The 17,422-nt window shown below is 38.7% G+C and overlaps 1 protein-coding gene and 1 long non-coding RNA gene across 2 annotated transcripts; both read right to left on the bottom strand.

The window, feature by feature from the left end:
• Positions 1–672: 672 nt before the first annotated feature.
• LOC103522684 (protein unc-13 homolog 4B-like) lies at positions 673–2,253 on the bottom strand. The gene is made up of 3 exons (XM_026832719.1): positions 2,193–2,253; positions 1,900–2,012; positions 673–990 (listed from the first exon to the last, which is right to left on the bottom strand). Exons 2-3 carry the CDS (start codon positions 1,993–1,995, stop codon positions 688–690), a joined length of 399 nt encoding a protein of 132 aa, XP_026688520.1. The 5' UTR covers positions 1,996–2,012; positions 2,193–2,253; the 3' UTR covers positions 673–687.
• A 9,140-nt stretch (positions 2,254–11,393) lies between these two features.
• Positions 11,394–12,493, bottom strand: LOC108254140. The gene is made up of 2 exons (XR_001809879.1): positions 11,944–12,493; positions 11,394–11,627 (listed from the first exon to the last, which is right to left on the bottom strand). It is a non-coding gene; the product is annotated as an uncharacterized LOC108254140 (long non-coding RNA).
• Between the last annotated feature and the right edge of the window lie 4,929 nt (positions 12,494–17,422).

Below are 17,422 nucleotides of genomic sequence, written 5' to 3'. Positions count from 1 at the left end.
ATTTAGGTTAATTTGTCCACAAAAATAATTCACTTCAAAAAAGTGCACTGGTATTATTGATCAATAATATTTTCTTTCGTCTCGTAAAAAAAATGCTTGGTTGGAAGTTTCTTTCATTCCATTTTTTTAAACTTGGTTTTTTTTTTACAATTAGTAACAAGGTCCACTTTTGACAATTTGAACAACAATGGCAGGTATGTATCACATGAGAAAAAAAAGGTCACACTATTATCACAAAATTTCAATAGACAAAAAGACAAACAGAACACAAGGAGGAGAAAAAGTTCGATATTCAAATGTCACAGGATTAACAAATAACTATTTATTTTATCACAAGTGATTTTTCCCTTTTGAATAACTCGAAATAATTTCAAAAGGGCAGTTTTCGTACGGCTCAGACTGGCGGTGTGTTAGCATGAGGAATATGAGGATATTATCAAAATAGAGTGTCTGTAATGATGATGGACCGATTATTTGAGAAGTTAGAAGCCCCCCTCCCTTCCCCAAATTTCAACCTTTTTACTGAAATTACTTGAACTAATTGTTTCCTTTTTGCTTTCTCCTTTCGATCTTTCGACGACATTAAGTGAGATACCTACCTATTTATTTCTGACATTTCGCGATATTGCCCCTACCCCTAGATACAGTACTTCAGTTAAAATCTCTTTATATTGTGACATTGCTGCATCAATTTTTTCTTTTCTCGAGTGATTTTGTAAGTGATAATGATAATGCAGGATACATCAGACTTTCGATGATATTTCGAGCACTCACCTGATAATCGGTGAACCTCGGATAGATGTCGATCAAATGGTCGAGCAAGTGGCTGAACACGGTGAAGCTCAACGGGTGATCCAAATGAACGGCAACGAATTCGGAAAATTCGGCCAGACTCTGATCGGATGTGGACACATTGCTCTGAGCCACGTGCTGACGGATGAGGGTTTGCGCTAGGAGGTCGAACTCGCCCTTCCACTTGTACGCCTCGATCTAGAACGATAGACGGATAAGGAGAAAGGTAAGTAGTTTGGGACGGAAAGACAGACGGATAAGAAGATGGATTAGTAGTTTGGGACAGAATTGATTTTAAACAGAAGATATCCCATAGAAAAATCAAAAGGTCACACTATTATCACAAAATTTCAATAGACAAAAAGACAAACAGAACACAAGGAGGAGAAAAAGTTCGATATTCAAATGTCACGGGATTAACAAATAACTATTTATTTTATCACAAGTGATTTTTCCCTTTTGAATAACTCGAAATAATTTCGAAAGGGCAGTTTTCGTACGGCTCAGACTGGCAAGTTACCCCATAGAAAAAGTTTAAAAAATCATACACTTACGTAAAGAGTCAAAAGAGTGGAACTTTGAAATTGTTCGAGACATACTCCTAAAGGTGTGTCCACACAGAGTCGACCGGCCGTCGATCGATGTCGACTGAACCGTCCACACTGCCTCGACAACATAGATTCACATCGTCGATCGATATCTATCCACGGCCGGTCGACCATGTTTGAACACACCTTACAGTTACAAAAAGTGTAAGTATCTATCGTTAAAGTTACCCCATAGAAAAAGTTTAAAAAATCATACACTTACGTAAAGAGTCAAAAGAGTGGAACTTTGAAATTGTTCGAGACATACTCCAAAAGGTGTGTCCACACATAGTCGACCGGCCGTCGATCGATGTCGCCTGAACTGTCCACACTGTCTCGACAACATAGATTCACATCGTCGATCGATATCTATCCACGGCCGGTCGACCATGTTTGAACACACCTTAAAGTTACAAAAAGTGTAACTATCTATCGTTATAAGTATCGTTGTTTATGTGGTGTCTGTCAGTTTTTAAAATACCAAAGGTCATTAGGTACTTATTTTGACTCAAATGTTTACCTTTCGTTTATCTAAATGATAGAGGAGCAGGTTTCGAACTAAATGCTTATACTCCTGAGTTGCCACTTGGCAGTTTTTCTCTGACCCGAATGTCATTCTTATTCTGAGGACGCCTTGCCGTTTGGGCTTCGGTTTCTTGTGAATGCTGCACCAAATTGTCTGTCCATCGGATGGAATGTCCTGAAAAAAAAATAATAACAACGGATTTAGCTTTCGCCGGATGGTGATGGCAGGATAAAGAAAACATAATTATCTTGTCGTATCTGCCATACACCGGGGTGATGAAAGGACGCCTTGCCGTTTGGGCTTCGGTTTCTTGTGAATGCTGCACCAAATTGTCTGTCCATCGGATGGAATGTCCTGAAAAAAAAAATAATAAAAAAATAATAATAATAACGAGGAGAAAAAGTTCGATATTCAAATGTCACGGGATTAACAAATAACTATTTATTTTATCACAAGTGATTTTTCCCTTTTGAATAACTTGAAATAATTTCGAAAGGGCAGTTTTCGTACGGCTCAGACTGGCAATGTAATATCCACAGATAACCAGACTTAGCGCGAAATTTGGCGCCGCTCCTAAAAAAATTCTCAAAATGGACCATTATGATATTTCACAATAAATTTCGTTTCTCTGATAAGATTTTCATTCATTCACTTGAAGCTGTTGAAATCAAGTGGAACATCGTTAACGTGTTTGCCCCGTGGCTTTTGACTTATTGCCCTAGGCTATCGACTGGATGAAGTCAGTCAGCTTAATAATTAGTCTAATTCAAGTTTCGGAAATTTGGAGCGTCATTTTCCAGGTGGACATGTTTGCTTTGCGTAAAGCCTTAAGGTATGTCCACACATAGTAGATGACCGTCGATCGATGTGAATTTATTGGGAATCAATGTCGATCGACGGCCGGTCGACTATGCGCGGACACACCTTTAGGAAAGTTAGACTTTAGCTTTGTACAAGTAACAGAGGTTTCTCTTCCGCCAGTCTAGTTAGCTTGGAGGGTAGCGCGTCTGCCTTGTAAGCACTAGGTCGCGTTTTCCATTCCCGCCCGGGGCGGATAATAAATTGCTGAACGGTTAGTCCAATTTTCATTAATAATAGCATCTTCAATGGAGGAGTTGCAAATGGGTAAAAATTATAAATAAAGGTCGATTCCTATGTAAAAAGTTGGGAAAAATCCAAATCTGAGGTCAAAACTCCGAAAAAAATAACTGTAAAAGGTCGGAAAATCAATTTTTATAATGAAAGAGTTCAAAGATTTGTGACGTCAGACTTAACGCAGTTGCTATTTTTGTCCGCTAGGTAGCGCCACTATGCAAGCGCGTTAGCAGAGGAGCAGAAAGAACTGCGCAGAAATGTATGCGCACAAACACATTAATGCGTTGCCTCAGGATATACCTAATTTGTTAAAAGCAATGAGAGAACAACCTCCAATTATCATGAATATATTGAATAGTCAAATAATCATTAATCATTATTATCAATCAAATGATTAATCATTATTATAAATCCGCCCTGGGCAGGAATCGAACCAGCGGCCTAGCGCTTACAAGGCAGACGCACTACCACAGGCAGACGCGCTAACTAGGCTGGTATAAAATTATGTTTGATTTTGCTGAACTTCAAAATCTTGAATATCAGGAAGGTTCTAAAATACAACTAAACCCCAGAGGACTTGAATCTTATACCTAATCAGCAAACTATCCTGTATGTACAATATTGCATTGAGAGATATCTCATTGCTCATGGTTCTTCTGAGAAGGTTACTTTGCTGTAGCATGTCTTTGATGTATTGTTTCCTAGCATGTCTTACGTCTCAGGCAGATTTGACTCCCACGAACATACAGGGTGTTCAACCTGAAACTGCCCCACAGGAAATTAACCCGTAAAATCAGTTTTTAGTCCCTAAAATCCCCAGGACCTTTAGAATAAGTTTAGATCAAGTTTGACCCAAAAAAGAACTCTATCTTATGTAACTTTTTACGAGAAATCGATTGGTGTGGGTAACTACTGGGAACTTTTATAGGGCTAAAAAGTCTAAAAACTGATCTACAGGTTCATTGCCTATGGAACAAGTTAGTGTTGAACACCTTGTATGTGTATACTACACCTGTTTTGTTCTGCACCACTCTTTGTTCGCATTTTATGATAAAATTCCTATATTTGTAGACGGTAAACTCACCACGAGATGAAATATTTCGAACTGAATAAACGTCTTTATGTAAGATTACAATTGTTGCATTATTATTGACCACTGGTTGATAATCAGGCAATATTCCCTATCCTATCAGGACCAGATCACCCGCCAGGCTAGCAGGAAAAGCTTGGCTAATTGGCTATCATATATTTCAATTAGTTGCCATATTTCCACCTTAAACAAGAATTTCAAATTCTTCTCAAAGCTCTCCAATGTTATTTACGAGGAAGCAGCCTCCGAACGTCCGAAGGGCAATCTTTGCGATGAGTTGTGCTGTTCTCTATCAACACTAACGTTCATCGCGAGATGGAAATAAACATTACGAATTGTATTTTTAGCAGCACCAGTCTCTAGAGTGCATGAGTATGAAGGTAGAATTTTTAATTACATATCAGCGAAAAAAAAAAAAAACATCGTTGCACTTCGTTCATAACATCTCCGCCTGCGAAATTGGTTTGTATTCGAATGGATTAACGTCGCTTTTAAAATCTAAGGTCGCCAGCCTCGTTAGCTTTTAGGATCTAAAGCCAGCCAGCCTAGTTAGCTTTTAGGATAGCGCGCTTCCCTTGTAAGCGCTAAGGGATTCAACTTCCCTTTTAAAGTCTAAGATCAGCCAGCCTGGTTAGCTTTTAGGATAGCGCGCTTCCCTTGTAAACACTTGGGGATTTAACTTCGCTTTTAAAATCCAAGGTCGCCAGCCTCGTTAGCTTTCAGAATCTAAGGTCAGCCAGCCTAGTTAGCTTTTAGGATAGCGCGCTTCCCTTGTAAGCGCTAAGGGATTTAACATCGCTTTTAAAATCCAAAGTCGCCAGCCTGGTTAGCTTGAAGGATAGCGTAAAGCGCACCTCCGTTGTAAGTGCTATCACGGTAGAAAAATCTAGCCTAGTTAGCTTGAAAATTGGCGCCTTGTAAGCGCTAGGGCGTGGGTTTGATTCCCACCCGGGGCGAACTTTATCCTAAACAGATAAGTTTCTCGGAACGGCTGACTTTCTCCCATTTTGTCCTCAGTCTCTCTTCGATTTCAGGACGACAAAACCTCTGTTTTTTACAGTTCCCTCTATCAAACCTCTGGAAAAATTCTTCCAAACAGATATTTGGTGAACTGTGCTTCCGTTTTTCATTGAGACATCAATGTAAATGGTAGCATCTAGTTACTTGCACTGCCGGTGCCGTAGTATTTGCTAAAGGAGTGGCTCTCTTCGATTTCGGGACGACAAAACCTCTGTTTTTTACAGTTCCCTCTATCAAACCTCTCGAAAAATTCTTCCAAACAGATATTTGGTGAACTGTGCTTCTGTCTTTCATTGAGACATCAATGTAAATGGTAGCATCCAGTTACTTGCACTGCCGGTGCCGTGGTATTTGCTAAAGTAGTGGAATGTCTTTGGCATAACATAAAGACTAAAGACATCATTTTCTCATTCTTCAAAATTCTCAGTTCTAGTGAATGTTCATCTCTTGAAATAAATAATCTCCTTGGCGTCATACATACATGTGTCATGATAAATTTCCAAGGATAAATTTGTGTCATGCAGACATAATGCTCTGACCGTATGGTACGAGTATGCCAAATTGCCACACAATACTGTTTTGCTGATGGCGTGCTTTTGTCACATCCTCTTGGATCTTTTTGGTTTGATTGTGGATCTGTAAAGGTGTGTCCAAAAATAGTTGACCGGCCGTCGATCGACGAGGTGAATCTATGTTGTCGAGGCAGTGTGGACGGTTCAGTCGATGTCGATTGATGGCCGGTCGACTATGTGTGGAAATCTTATCGTTCCGAAATCGAAGAGAAAAGGACAGGATATAGGAGAAAGCCAGTCGTTCCGAGAACGAACTATGCCTGTTTAGGATGAATTCCTACCCTCCAAGCGATAACTAGGGAAAAATTTCATTTTGTGTCGGAATCTCGGAATGATAGGTATCAAATGGTGTCAGATTCAGTTTCTTGTTCCACAATCAATGTTTGATTGATTTCCCGTTACCTGATTGCTTGATTGAAAACAGACTCTGTTGAATAACCAATGAATTTTGGGCCAATGGCAAATGATTTATGATTTTTCAGTACAAAACCGGCTTCTCATACATTCCGATTTGCAGAGAAATCCCCTCTCAATTCCTGTGAGTAATGGGAATCCCCTATTCCTTGCAATGATGCTTGTAATGATAGAGATATTGCGGTCTATTTCTGGTATCGGTATATCTGTATGTCTATGCAATATAGGTGTTCTAAATGTGATTCAATTAATGTAGTTCATTAGAGGTACCGCGAAGGTAGGGAAATAGATTGCGTCTACCTGAGAAGGTACAAAGGTATAATAATGAAATAATTGCATGTAATCTCGCCGATAACAGATGAAGACTCCGTTGGGGAAAAGATGAGGAGGCTATTGTGAACCTAGGTATAGTTTGGAATATAGTGTACTGTGGAAATATCGTGTCCATATTCAGTAGGGCGAAAACAAAAGACAAGATCTGACCGAGGCAGACCTTTTGAAACCCCACCAAACAAGATCAACACCAAGGAAAGACCTCTTGAAACAGACCTTCTTGGATCTATAAATATTAAATAGTGGACCATTTATCATTACCTTTTTTTCCGCGAACTCTTCAGTTGTTAGTACAATAAGTACGTACATAATTATGTCGTTTTCTCATTCCTTCGATGGGTTTAAAATTATGATGATCATTCGTTAAACCGCTAAATGTACGCAATTTTACCCCGCCCACCAAACGCACTTATACGCAATTCTTCTCTCGGATCTACTTTTCCTTCATGGCTATGGCTATACATACGAGTACATAATATATGAAGAAATTTTGCAACACATTTTGTTTGAAAAATTGAGGGCTTCCGGCTCAGAATAAAAACCAAAGGAGAGCTAACTTCTCAAGTTCGTTGTTGGTTCTGCGGTTCAGGGCGAGCCAAATAAAAATGGCTAGAGATCCTCACCCCAGTGTATGGCAGATAAAAAAGACATCTTTTCTTCATTCTGCCATAATCATTCGGCTACAGCTGAAGCCGCTACTACAGCAATATTTCCCAGGATCTTGGTTTATTTCTCCCTGAAATGTGTGGGTGTGTTTCAGTCGATGTCTATTAATCGTAGTGTACACGGTTCTTTGGAACAAAGGGACTTTCCAGTCTTATTCGGGCTTCATAAATAATGTACAATATCTTTCCATTTTGGTAAGATAAGGTGTGTGTTCTTCGTATTCGGGAACTTATGCAGAAAGTCACAAGGTTAGGTGTGTGGTTTAGATTTCAAGTTTAAGAACACATCTTGATGGAGGACTCAGTAACTTTGTTAAGTTCCATACGAATTGTGAAATGAAATAACTAACACTCTTCACTGGGGTTGGTAGGGTTTTTTATTTGCAGAAAACAGACATGTTTCGCCCACTGGGCATCAATTTAAGAACACAGTGTACAAACTAAAATGGACAGTTCTGAACAAAATGAACGTTTTACGAACATTGGAACAAGACCGGTAGAGTGAACTTACTGTACAAGTATTAGGTATGACTGTGAGGCCAATATGAGCTTGACCTACTCTTACTAGAATCTACATTCTACATGCAAGCTACGAGTTTATGAGTATTTTATTGTTATTTATGTTTGTATAGTTTGTACTTCATAATTTTATGTACATTGCAGTTGGCATTATAATGCGTCTTGTAAGCGAGAGACCGCAAGTTCGAAATCCAAGACCGGTAGAGTGAACTTACTGTACAAGTATAGGTATGACTGTGAGGCCAATATGAGCTTGACCTACTCTTACTAGAATCTACATACAAGCTACGAGTTCATGAGTATTTTATTTATGTTTGTATAGTTTGTACTTCATAATTTTATGTACATTGCAGTTGGAATTATAATGCGTCTTGTAAGCGAGAGACCGCGAGTTCGAAATTCCACCGAAGCATATTTTTTGAGAACTGTTTGAGGCGTGGTTAGGAAATCGCAAAAATCAGGGTGCCTCTGAAAACGCAAACAACTGATGGAAATGAAGGAGATCCTATTATCGCGCACTTTCTTAGTACAGTTCTCTCTTCTTTTTGAGTCCTAGGCCAACCACTCACTATCAGGCAGTCTGATCAGGTGTACCTGTCAGGTCTACCTGATAGTGAGATAGTGAGTGGCTGGCCTTAGGCTGGTCTCACACGCATGTCGGCTGCAAAACCAACCTTATGAAAACGATAGAGACCATCTATGAATTTTGGTCTGGTTTTGCAGCCAATGACGCGCTACTCAAAGTCTGCGTCTACGCGTCCAACGTCAGACGGGCCTGATACTTACTTTCTCTGTCCAAAATAATCAAATAGATGTAAAAATCTTATCTACAAATTCCTGATCCTCGTGAAACTAATCAAAAGAGAGGCATCTTCTCCAGTTCTCCACAATCTCCACACAGCCTGCGCGCCCAGGTTAAAATTCAGACTACTCAAAGTCTGCGTCTACGCGTCCAACGTCAGACGGGCCTGATACTTACTTTCTCTGTCCAAAATAATCAAATAGATGTCAAAATCTTATCTACAAATTCCTGATCCTCGTGAAACTAATCAAAAGAGAGGCATCTTCTCCAGTTCTCCACACAGCCTGCGCGCCCAGGTTAAAATTCAGTCTATGACATCACAGCCTTGAGGTAGAGCATAGTGTTGGGTGTATTGGGTAATGGACCAGAGAGATCTCTAGCTAGTCCAATGTATCGGATATGTGCCTAAACTAGTGAGTAGGTCGAGATATTTTTAACTCTGATGCCATCGGTGCATTGGTATTCAGAGGAATTTAATCTGTGTAGAACTGATGAATGGAAGATCTTGTGAGAATGTGTGATAATCTTTATCCTCATCATGGAAAGAACGAAAGGAGTTTCATTAAAGTTTAGACTCAATTTTGTATTTCTATTTCGTTGTTTGATCTGCGGTAACTCTCGAACAGCTAACTAGGTTGGCCACATCAGTCAACATACGAAAAAGAACGAAAACCACCGAACCGAATTCAATCGTATCAACTGATCAACGTGCTGGGAGGCGCGCGAAAGTCAAGAGTTCGAAACGACGTCGCGCAACACCCGCGCAACGTCCGGCTTTTAACACGAAACGGCGTGTTGAGTTCTAAACGGTTTAGATTTCAAGTTTAAGAACACATCTTGATGGAGGACTCAGTAACTTTGTTAAGTTCCATACGAATTGTGAAATGAAATAACTAACACTCTTCACTGGGGTTGGTAGGGTTTTTTATTTGCAGAAAACAGACATGTTTCGCCCACTGGGCATCAATTTAAGAACACAGTGTACAAACTAATGGACAGTTCTGAACAAAATGAACGTTTTACGAACATTTTGGAACAAGACCGGTCGTCAGCCTTCTGGGACTCTTGCTGCTCCTTGAGACGGGACCCGAAGCGCTCGAAGAAGTTGCCATCAATTTCCTGAACCCTGAAAGTTGAAAAGAGATTGGGATTGATTTAGGGATTTCAAATGAAGTGCATCAGTAATAGTAGGCTACTGGCTATTGTTTTGGCCACTTTCTCAAGTTTTACATATGGATGAAAAGGACGAGAAAAGGAACTAGCAGAAAAAGCAGAGAGAAAACCTCGGCTGGGTTTGAACTCTCGCCCTTCTTTTTACAAGGCGAGCGCGACCGTCTTGACCACTACACACACCGAGGCAGGTTTATGACTCCAGTCAAGGAACTAACATTAAAAATCAGAGAATCTTTCGTTGATTTTATTAGTTTGGTAGTTTGTAAGTATAGTGTTTTGATTAGTTGTCTCATTTTGCATTTTCTCACGCAATGATCCTTTGAACCTCAAGATAGGACGTTGATTTTATTAGTTTGGTAGTTTGTAAGTATAGTGTTTTGATTAGTTGTCTCATTTTGCATTTTCTCACGCAATGATCCTTTGAATCTCAATATAGGATATACCGGAGGCGCGCGAACGTCAAGAGTTCGAAACGACGCCGCGGAACGTCCGGCTTTTAACACGAAACGGCGTGTTGAGTTCTAAACGGTTTCGATTTCAAGTTTAAGAACACATCTTGATGGAGGACTCAGTATCTTTGTGAAGTTCCATACGAATTGTGAAATGAAATAACTAATCTACCTAAGTGTATTATCTACTTACCAGTTCAATAAAATGAATGGAGATAATAACTTGGAACATAATATGACCATTTCCAAAATTCTGAAATCCCCAATTTTCGGGAAAACTTAAATGGAAAAGTAACGTAAGGTAACATGGTAAAGGTCTTACCGTAAGACCTTCAATTCGTATCAACATCAGGTTGAAAAGCTCAAACCTAACTAAATTTTAAGGACAGGGTTGTTGTTCGTGGTAGTGGTGTTTTTTTACCTACTTACAGTACCTAAATTACCTACCTACAAACATAGGTAACCACATAATCATCACTCATCACTAATTTTTATACTTGCCCACCTGCCCACATTTATTTTTCTAATTTTTGTTTTTATGACTACACTTTTTGAATAGCACTGGTTTGATAGCAGTCTTTAAGCCCTGTCTTTTGATGAAATTGGATCTTGAAAAAGTTTGTCCAGTTCAGACTTATGTGGCGTATGGTACAGGAGGGCCAATAAATGGTACGTTTTTTAGGTGGGCGAATAAATGGTACACTTACCCTATGTACAGTAAGTTATAACTGTGATTTATCATCATTAATATGTTGTACCTACCTACATACTTCCTGCATATCCTTCTGTCTTTCCCCAAGTACACTGCACGTTCCCTCAGCCTATACTGAAGCGAGGAGATTTACGTAAACTCTCGTATCGTATGTAACTCCTAGCGCATCGTACTCAGGGCCGTATTTAGAGGCGCGAGCCCCCCCTCCCCCTTTCGGGCTTCATTTTTGTCCTTTCCTGTAGGTTAGAGTCCGAAAATTTGGAGCATCCATCAGGTACATCAGCGTTTCGACTATCGGGCGCGCCCCTCGTCAAAATCCTGGATATGGCCCTGATCGTACTATCATCATAATAATTATGATGATAGTATGTATATTCCGCTGTTACGCAACTGGAATCTCATCAGACAATGTCCAAAGAAATCGCTTTGAATGGATTATGTTAGACCTCCGTAACTAAATCAGCTATTGACAGACTACATTGCTAATCTCAGGAAGTAAAAATCAGGAGTAAGCCAAGCTTTAGGAGGAAACTTGGACAACTGACCTCAGAAAGAAGACCTGGACCTTTCGCCCAAGTGATTTTTTGCAATCGAGGAAATGTGCAAACCAATCCAAGCTGGTGTACGAATGCGAAACGAGCGAATCAACGTTGTTGGGCTATTAAATTTCACTTAAACTTTTTATACATTCTTCTTTCATATCTCATAAATATCTCATATGACATTTCATTCCAATCAATCTTGTTTCAATGGATGGGCCAGGTTTTGTTATCTTGTCTTTTCCGTTTTGATGGTGCATCTTGTCTTCAAAAAGTGGTTCTAATATTAATGTTTATTTTGTGTTTGCAGATTCATCAGTGGTTACATGCGAACGCTACCTGGAAAGCGGAAAGACAATCAGATTGATGTTATTGCATTCAACTCTGCAGAAAGTAGAGCCGTAACCCTATCTGAAATTCTGCGTCAGGAAGACTATGTAAGTTGTTTAGTAAAGTATGAAATTGGCTTCTGTTACTTAAATAATAGTTCAACCTTACTTTAAGGTGGTCCCTTCGAATTTAAACTTCGATAAAGATAAACTTTTACATTTGTATGCTGTGTTATGGGTATTATCATACTCCATTCTAAAAAGAATGGAGTATGCTCTCTTTGCACTGCTTCAATTTTGGGCACTAGTTTACTGATTCTACTCACAACAGCAGGTACATCTGTATTTGCAACAGGTGTATAACAAAGTTCCTGCCACCACTGCGTACACAATGACATTTGGAACAAACAGCATCATTTTGTATTAATGCTTCCAACAGTGTTTTCTTGAGTAAATTTCGGACAGAGCTCAGCGATAGAGAACTTCTTAATTTGGTAAACTTGGTTTTAATTCAATGTCTTTCGGGTGCAAATCCTAAAATTTTGCCAAATGTGGAAGGTTCTTTGTTATTTAAGGTTTTGATTTCTCTTTTCTTTTTACAGGCTAGATTTTGAGTTTGTGGGTGGAATTTCAGAGATTCATTTTAAATTGTATGTCCGGAGATGATTTTCCAATTTCCAAGAGAGATAAGTTTCGCAGATCAGAAACAGACTTTAGACTCTGAGTTAAGTTTCACAGGGATGGACACTTCGTCATCACATTGACCAATGTCTTCAGTGTTGTTGTATTGCCCGTGTGTACAAATAGAACATACAACCCACCAGAATGCCATGGATTATGATCTTGACGCCACACATGTTAATTTCAAAGCGGAATTTGTCTGCCAACTGGAAGGCGCTTCGAAGATAATGTGACAAGACAAGTCTAAAAAAATCTGCTGAAAAGTTGAAAACTCAAAATAGAAATATTGATTGATTAAAAAAAAAACCGACTTTGGGAAATTGATCGCCAACGGCCGACGATAGCACGTTGAATGCACCAGTTCCGGACGGATCACTGTTGTAAAGCGCAGTTGTGCGTGGTTGGTATCTGGACTGATGACTGTCAGGACAACACGTACTGCTTACTATTTTACCAGAATGCCATGGATTATGATCTTGACGCCACACATGTTAATTTCAAAGCGGAATTTGTCTGCCAACTGGAATGACTGGTTGACTGTTAGTTTTCTGCCTTTATCCAAAGATCGATTGTGTAGTTATGGTTTACGGCCTTTAGCCAAAGATCAAAGACCGATTGGGTAGGTAGGTAGTTATGGTTTCCTGCCTTCAGCCAAAGATCAAAGACCGATTGGGTAGCAATTTTTTGCCTTCAGCTAAAGATCAAATACAGAGGTGGTAGTTTTATTTTGCTGCCTTTAACCGACGATCGGTATAGAAAGCTCAGCAAAAAAGCGAAGTACTGAGATTGGTTTGAAGAAGATAAATAGTTTGTATAGTACCTACCTAACTTTTTTTTCCATGAACCAAAATTCCTCGAAATAAAACCAATTTTAAATCAAAATCAAGACTTGGGTCATTATCTGGGCACGAATTACACCTTGGTTCCTCAACATCTCTACAACAATAGGTAAACTTACATCAATTTAAAGTAGACTCTTTGTTTTGTTCGTTGTTGGTTTCTTTTCCTTGCGATTATTATCACAAACAACAGAACAACTGAACAACACCAACTAAAATACTATGCTGAATGCTGATCACTCGGCTGGGATTGAACCCACGCCCTCCTGTTTACCAGGCGAGCGCCTTGACCACTACACCACCGAGGCAGGTATAGTAGTTACAGTTCCCGCTATCCAACCTCCTAAGGTAGATGCACACTGCCCTCACGTCACGTGAGCTCAAGGTTCTCCCTTAATACCTATATGTGATTTCGTTCACGATAGCTACACTGCTCTCACGTGATGTGAGGGTAGTGTGTTACTACCTTTAGAAAAAGCATGATGCTATCCTACTTAGTCGTCATGGTAACGCATAAACAAAATGATTTGTTTCTCTCCAAGAAGAGAAACCCTGAGTTTTCTCGAGTGTGTTTCGTAGCTTCCATTTATTTCAGTTTATTATTACTTTCTATTTATCTCTTGTAAAATTACAGTCCTTTTCATTTGACTTATATGTTATGGTGTAGGAATATTCTGTGTCCGCTAGTGTGTTTCGTAGCTTCCATTTATTTCAGTTTATTATTACTTTCTATTTATCTCTTGTAAAATTACAGTCCTTTTCATTTGACTTATGTTATGGTGTAGGAATATTCTGTGTCCGCCTAAAGTTTGAACATGGTTCAACAAAAATGTGCGAATGTCGAGTGAGTATTCTCTATCTACGTTAATTTGCTCTGAGCTAAAAATGTGTACCTAATAAGACCTAATTAGAAAGGACTTTGAATTAGATTCAGCCAAGGGTAAGTTTCAACTTACTGTTTAGCCTCTAACAGCCCTGTTTTGAGCCTATACAGATCCAATGAAACTTAACAAGCCTTCTAAGTGCTGAAAAAATATAGGTGAAATCCGCCCATAAAGGCTTGTCACAAATGTTAATCCTTGAAAATGAACACACTACGCCTAAATTTTAAGCCTCCATCAGGTACATCTGTATTTGCAACAGGTGTATAACAAAGTTCCTGCCACCACTGCGTACACAATGACATTTGGAACAAACAGCATCATTTCGTATTAATGCTTCCAACAATGTTTCCGTGAGTAAATTTCGGACAGAGCTCAGCGATAGAGAACTTCTTAATTTGGTAAACTTGGTTTTAATTCAACGTCTTTCGGGTGCAAATCCTAAAATTAGCCAAATGTGGAAGGTTCTTTGTTATTTGAGCCTGAATTATGGATCATCATAAAAGCTCATGTCATGTCATATTTCAGTGAGGTGTTCTGGTTAAAGTAGTCATTATTTTTCTTCTAAGACTTTTACGAGTAGATTTAGAGATAAATGGGAGTAAAGAGCGTGCTTTAAAGGTTGGAATATGCAACACTGTAACATGATGAGCGTGTGAAGTTGTAGACACATCTTACAAAAAATTGAAACGAAAAAAAAGCCTATTTATGATTAAAAAAAATAATATTCAAACAAAAAAATCACGAAAAACGTACCAAAATTCCGAAAAACGTACCAAAATCACAAAAGACGTACCAAAATCACGAAAGAAGTACCAAAATCGGAGAAAAAGAGAGGAAAATCGGAAAAATTTACAGAAAGTTAGGTAGATAAAAAATTAAATTCACCAATTTATACGCACGTAAATATGATCTCAAATAAGTTATAACAAAAACCACTCGTAATAAATAGTTACAATAAAAATCGTATAGGTATACCTACTTAAAAATGATTTCAGATTTTTAGAAAAGTTGAACACACCGCGCGGTCACTTGAACATAAAGCACCAAACAAGATTGAATAGGAAGAATTACGGAACCGACTCGCGACTGCCGAACTCGGAAAATGAGAGAACCTATTTCACATAAGGTAATAATGTACTTTGTCCATCCAAATATACCTATCAATGATAGGTAGGCTATCACGGTAATGGATGGATTGTAAACACCAGTGTGCAGTGGTCCAATAAAATGGAACAACTTCTATACAGCTGTTTTTAAGAGGTTTGATAGAGGGAACTGTAACTGCTAGGGTCTTATCGTCCCGAAATCGAAGAGGGAAGGAAAAGGGGATAAGAGAATGCTAAAAAAAGAAAGTAAAAACCCACACTAAATAAACGGACAAACGACTCAAGCACTTGAGAGTATAAAACTTACTGTTCACCTTACCTTTCATGGGGATTTTGAACTTGGGTGGGAAAAACACAGTTGAATGAAGTTTTCCCCCTAGAATAATCACCTGTAGTGCTTTAAAGGTTGGAATATGTAACATTGTAACATGATAAGCGTGTGAAGTTGTAGACACATCTTACAAAAAATTGAAACGAAAAAAAAGCTTATTTATGATTAAAAATAATAATAATAATAATAAAACAAAAAAATCACGAAAAACGTACCAAAATCCCGAAAAAAAAGAGAGGAAAATCGGGAAAATTTACAGAAAGTTAGGTAGATAAAAAAATAAATTCACCAATTTATACGCACGTAAATATGATCTCAAATAAGTTATAACAAAAACCACTCGTAATAAATAGTTACAATAAAAATCGTAAAGGTATACTTAAAAATATTTCAGATTTTTAGAAAAGTTGAACACACCGCGCGGTCACTTGAACATAAACCACCAAACAAGATTGAATAGGAAGAATTACGGAACCGACTCGCGACTGCCGATGCCGAACTCGGAAAATGAGAGAACCTATTTCACATAAGGTAATTATGTACTTTGTCCATCCAAATATACCTATCAGTGATAGGTAGGCTATCACGGTAATGGATGGATTGTAAACACCAGTGTGCAGTGGTCCAATAAAATCGAACAACTTCTATACAGCGGTTTTAAAGAGGTTTGATAGAGGGAACTGTAACTGCTAGGGTCTTATCGTCCCGAAATCGAAGAGGGAAGGAAAAGAGGATAAGAGAATGCTAAAAAAACCCACACTACCTAAATAAACGGACAAACGACTCAAGCACTTGAGAGTATAAAACTTACTGTTCACCTTACCTTTCATGGGGATTTTGAACTTGGGTGGGAAAAACACAGTTGAATGAAGTTTTCCCCCTAGAATAATCACCTGTACATTATACAGAATGATTCATACCCTAACAATGAAGTAATGAACAAACAAAAGCCACGGCTAGGAAATAATATGTAATTGAGAAATAGTGTAGGTATCGTGTCGTGCTTGCTTGATGGTGAAAATATCATCGTTTATAGCAACCCTATCTTTCTAGTGATGAGTTTTCACACGTGTACACTATTACATACGACCTGAAGTTGAATGAGACTTGAGGCGGCCACAGACGTTCGATTATGTTGATTATGGCCGCACACGTTCTCATGCGGTATATTGTATATCCAGTCGTTATTATACTTAGCTTAGCCGCTAACCGTTCAATCAACTGTAAAACTCTCTTGCTCAATTCTATCCCAGACCTATTCATCCCTCATATCACTCATGCTGATGAAACTATTCATAGTACTGCGTTGATGATCTTCAAAGAATTCTCAAAAGTCAATGAATTCGTGCTACTCTATCCTCCTGCTAAAAATTAGCCTTGTTCAGCCAATTGAACGAACTACGTAAAGCAAAAAGGAGAAACAAAATTCTATCCCAGACCTATTCATCCCTCATATCACTCATGCTGATGAAACTATTCATAGTACTGCGTTGATGATCTTCAAAGAATTCTCACAAGTCAATGAATTCGTGCTACTCTATCCTCCTGCTAAAAAATTAGCCTTGTTCGGCCAATTGAACGAACTACGTAGAGCAAAAAGGAGAAACAAAATAATCCAAGCTCTAATAAAAACAACTGCTCAATGTTACAACTGCAACCTTTAATGTTCATACCCTAACAATGAACAAACAAAAGCCGCGGCTAGGAAATAATATGGGATTGAGAAATAGTGTAGGTATCGTGTCGTGCTTGCTTGATGGTGAAAATATCATCGTTAATAGCAACCCTATCTTTCTAGTGATGAGTTTTCACACGTGTACACTACATACGACCTGAAGTTGAATGAAGTTTTCCCCCTAACAATGAACAAACAAAAACCACGGCTAGGAAATAATATGTAATTGAGAAATAGTGTAGGTATCGTGTCGTACTTGCTGATGGTGAAAATATCACCGTTTATAGCA

Source organism: Diaphorina citri, unplaced genomic scaffold (assembly GCF_000475195.1).
Source record: "Diaphorina citri unplaced genomic scaffold, Diaci psyllid genome assembly version 1.1 scaffold80, whole genome shotgun sequence".
Taxonomy (NCBI): Eukaryota; Metazoa; Arthropoda; class Insecta; order Hemiptera; family Psyllidae; genus Diaphorina; species Diaphorina citri.
This window is presented reverse-complemented; position numbering and strand designations above follow the sequence as displayed.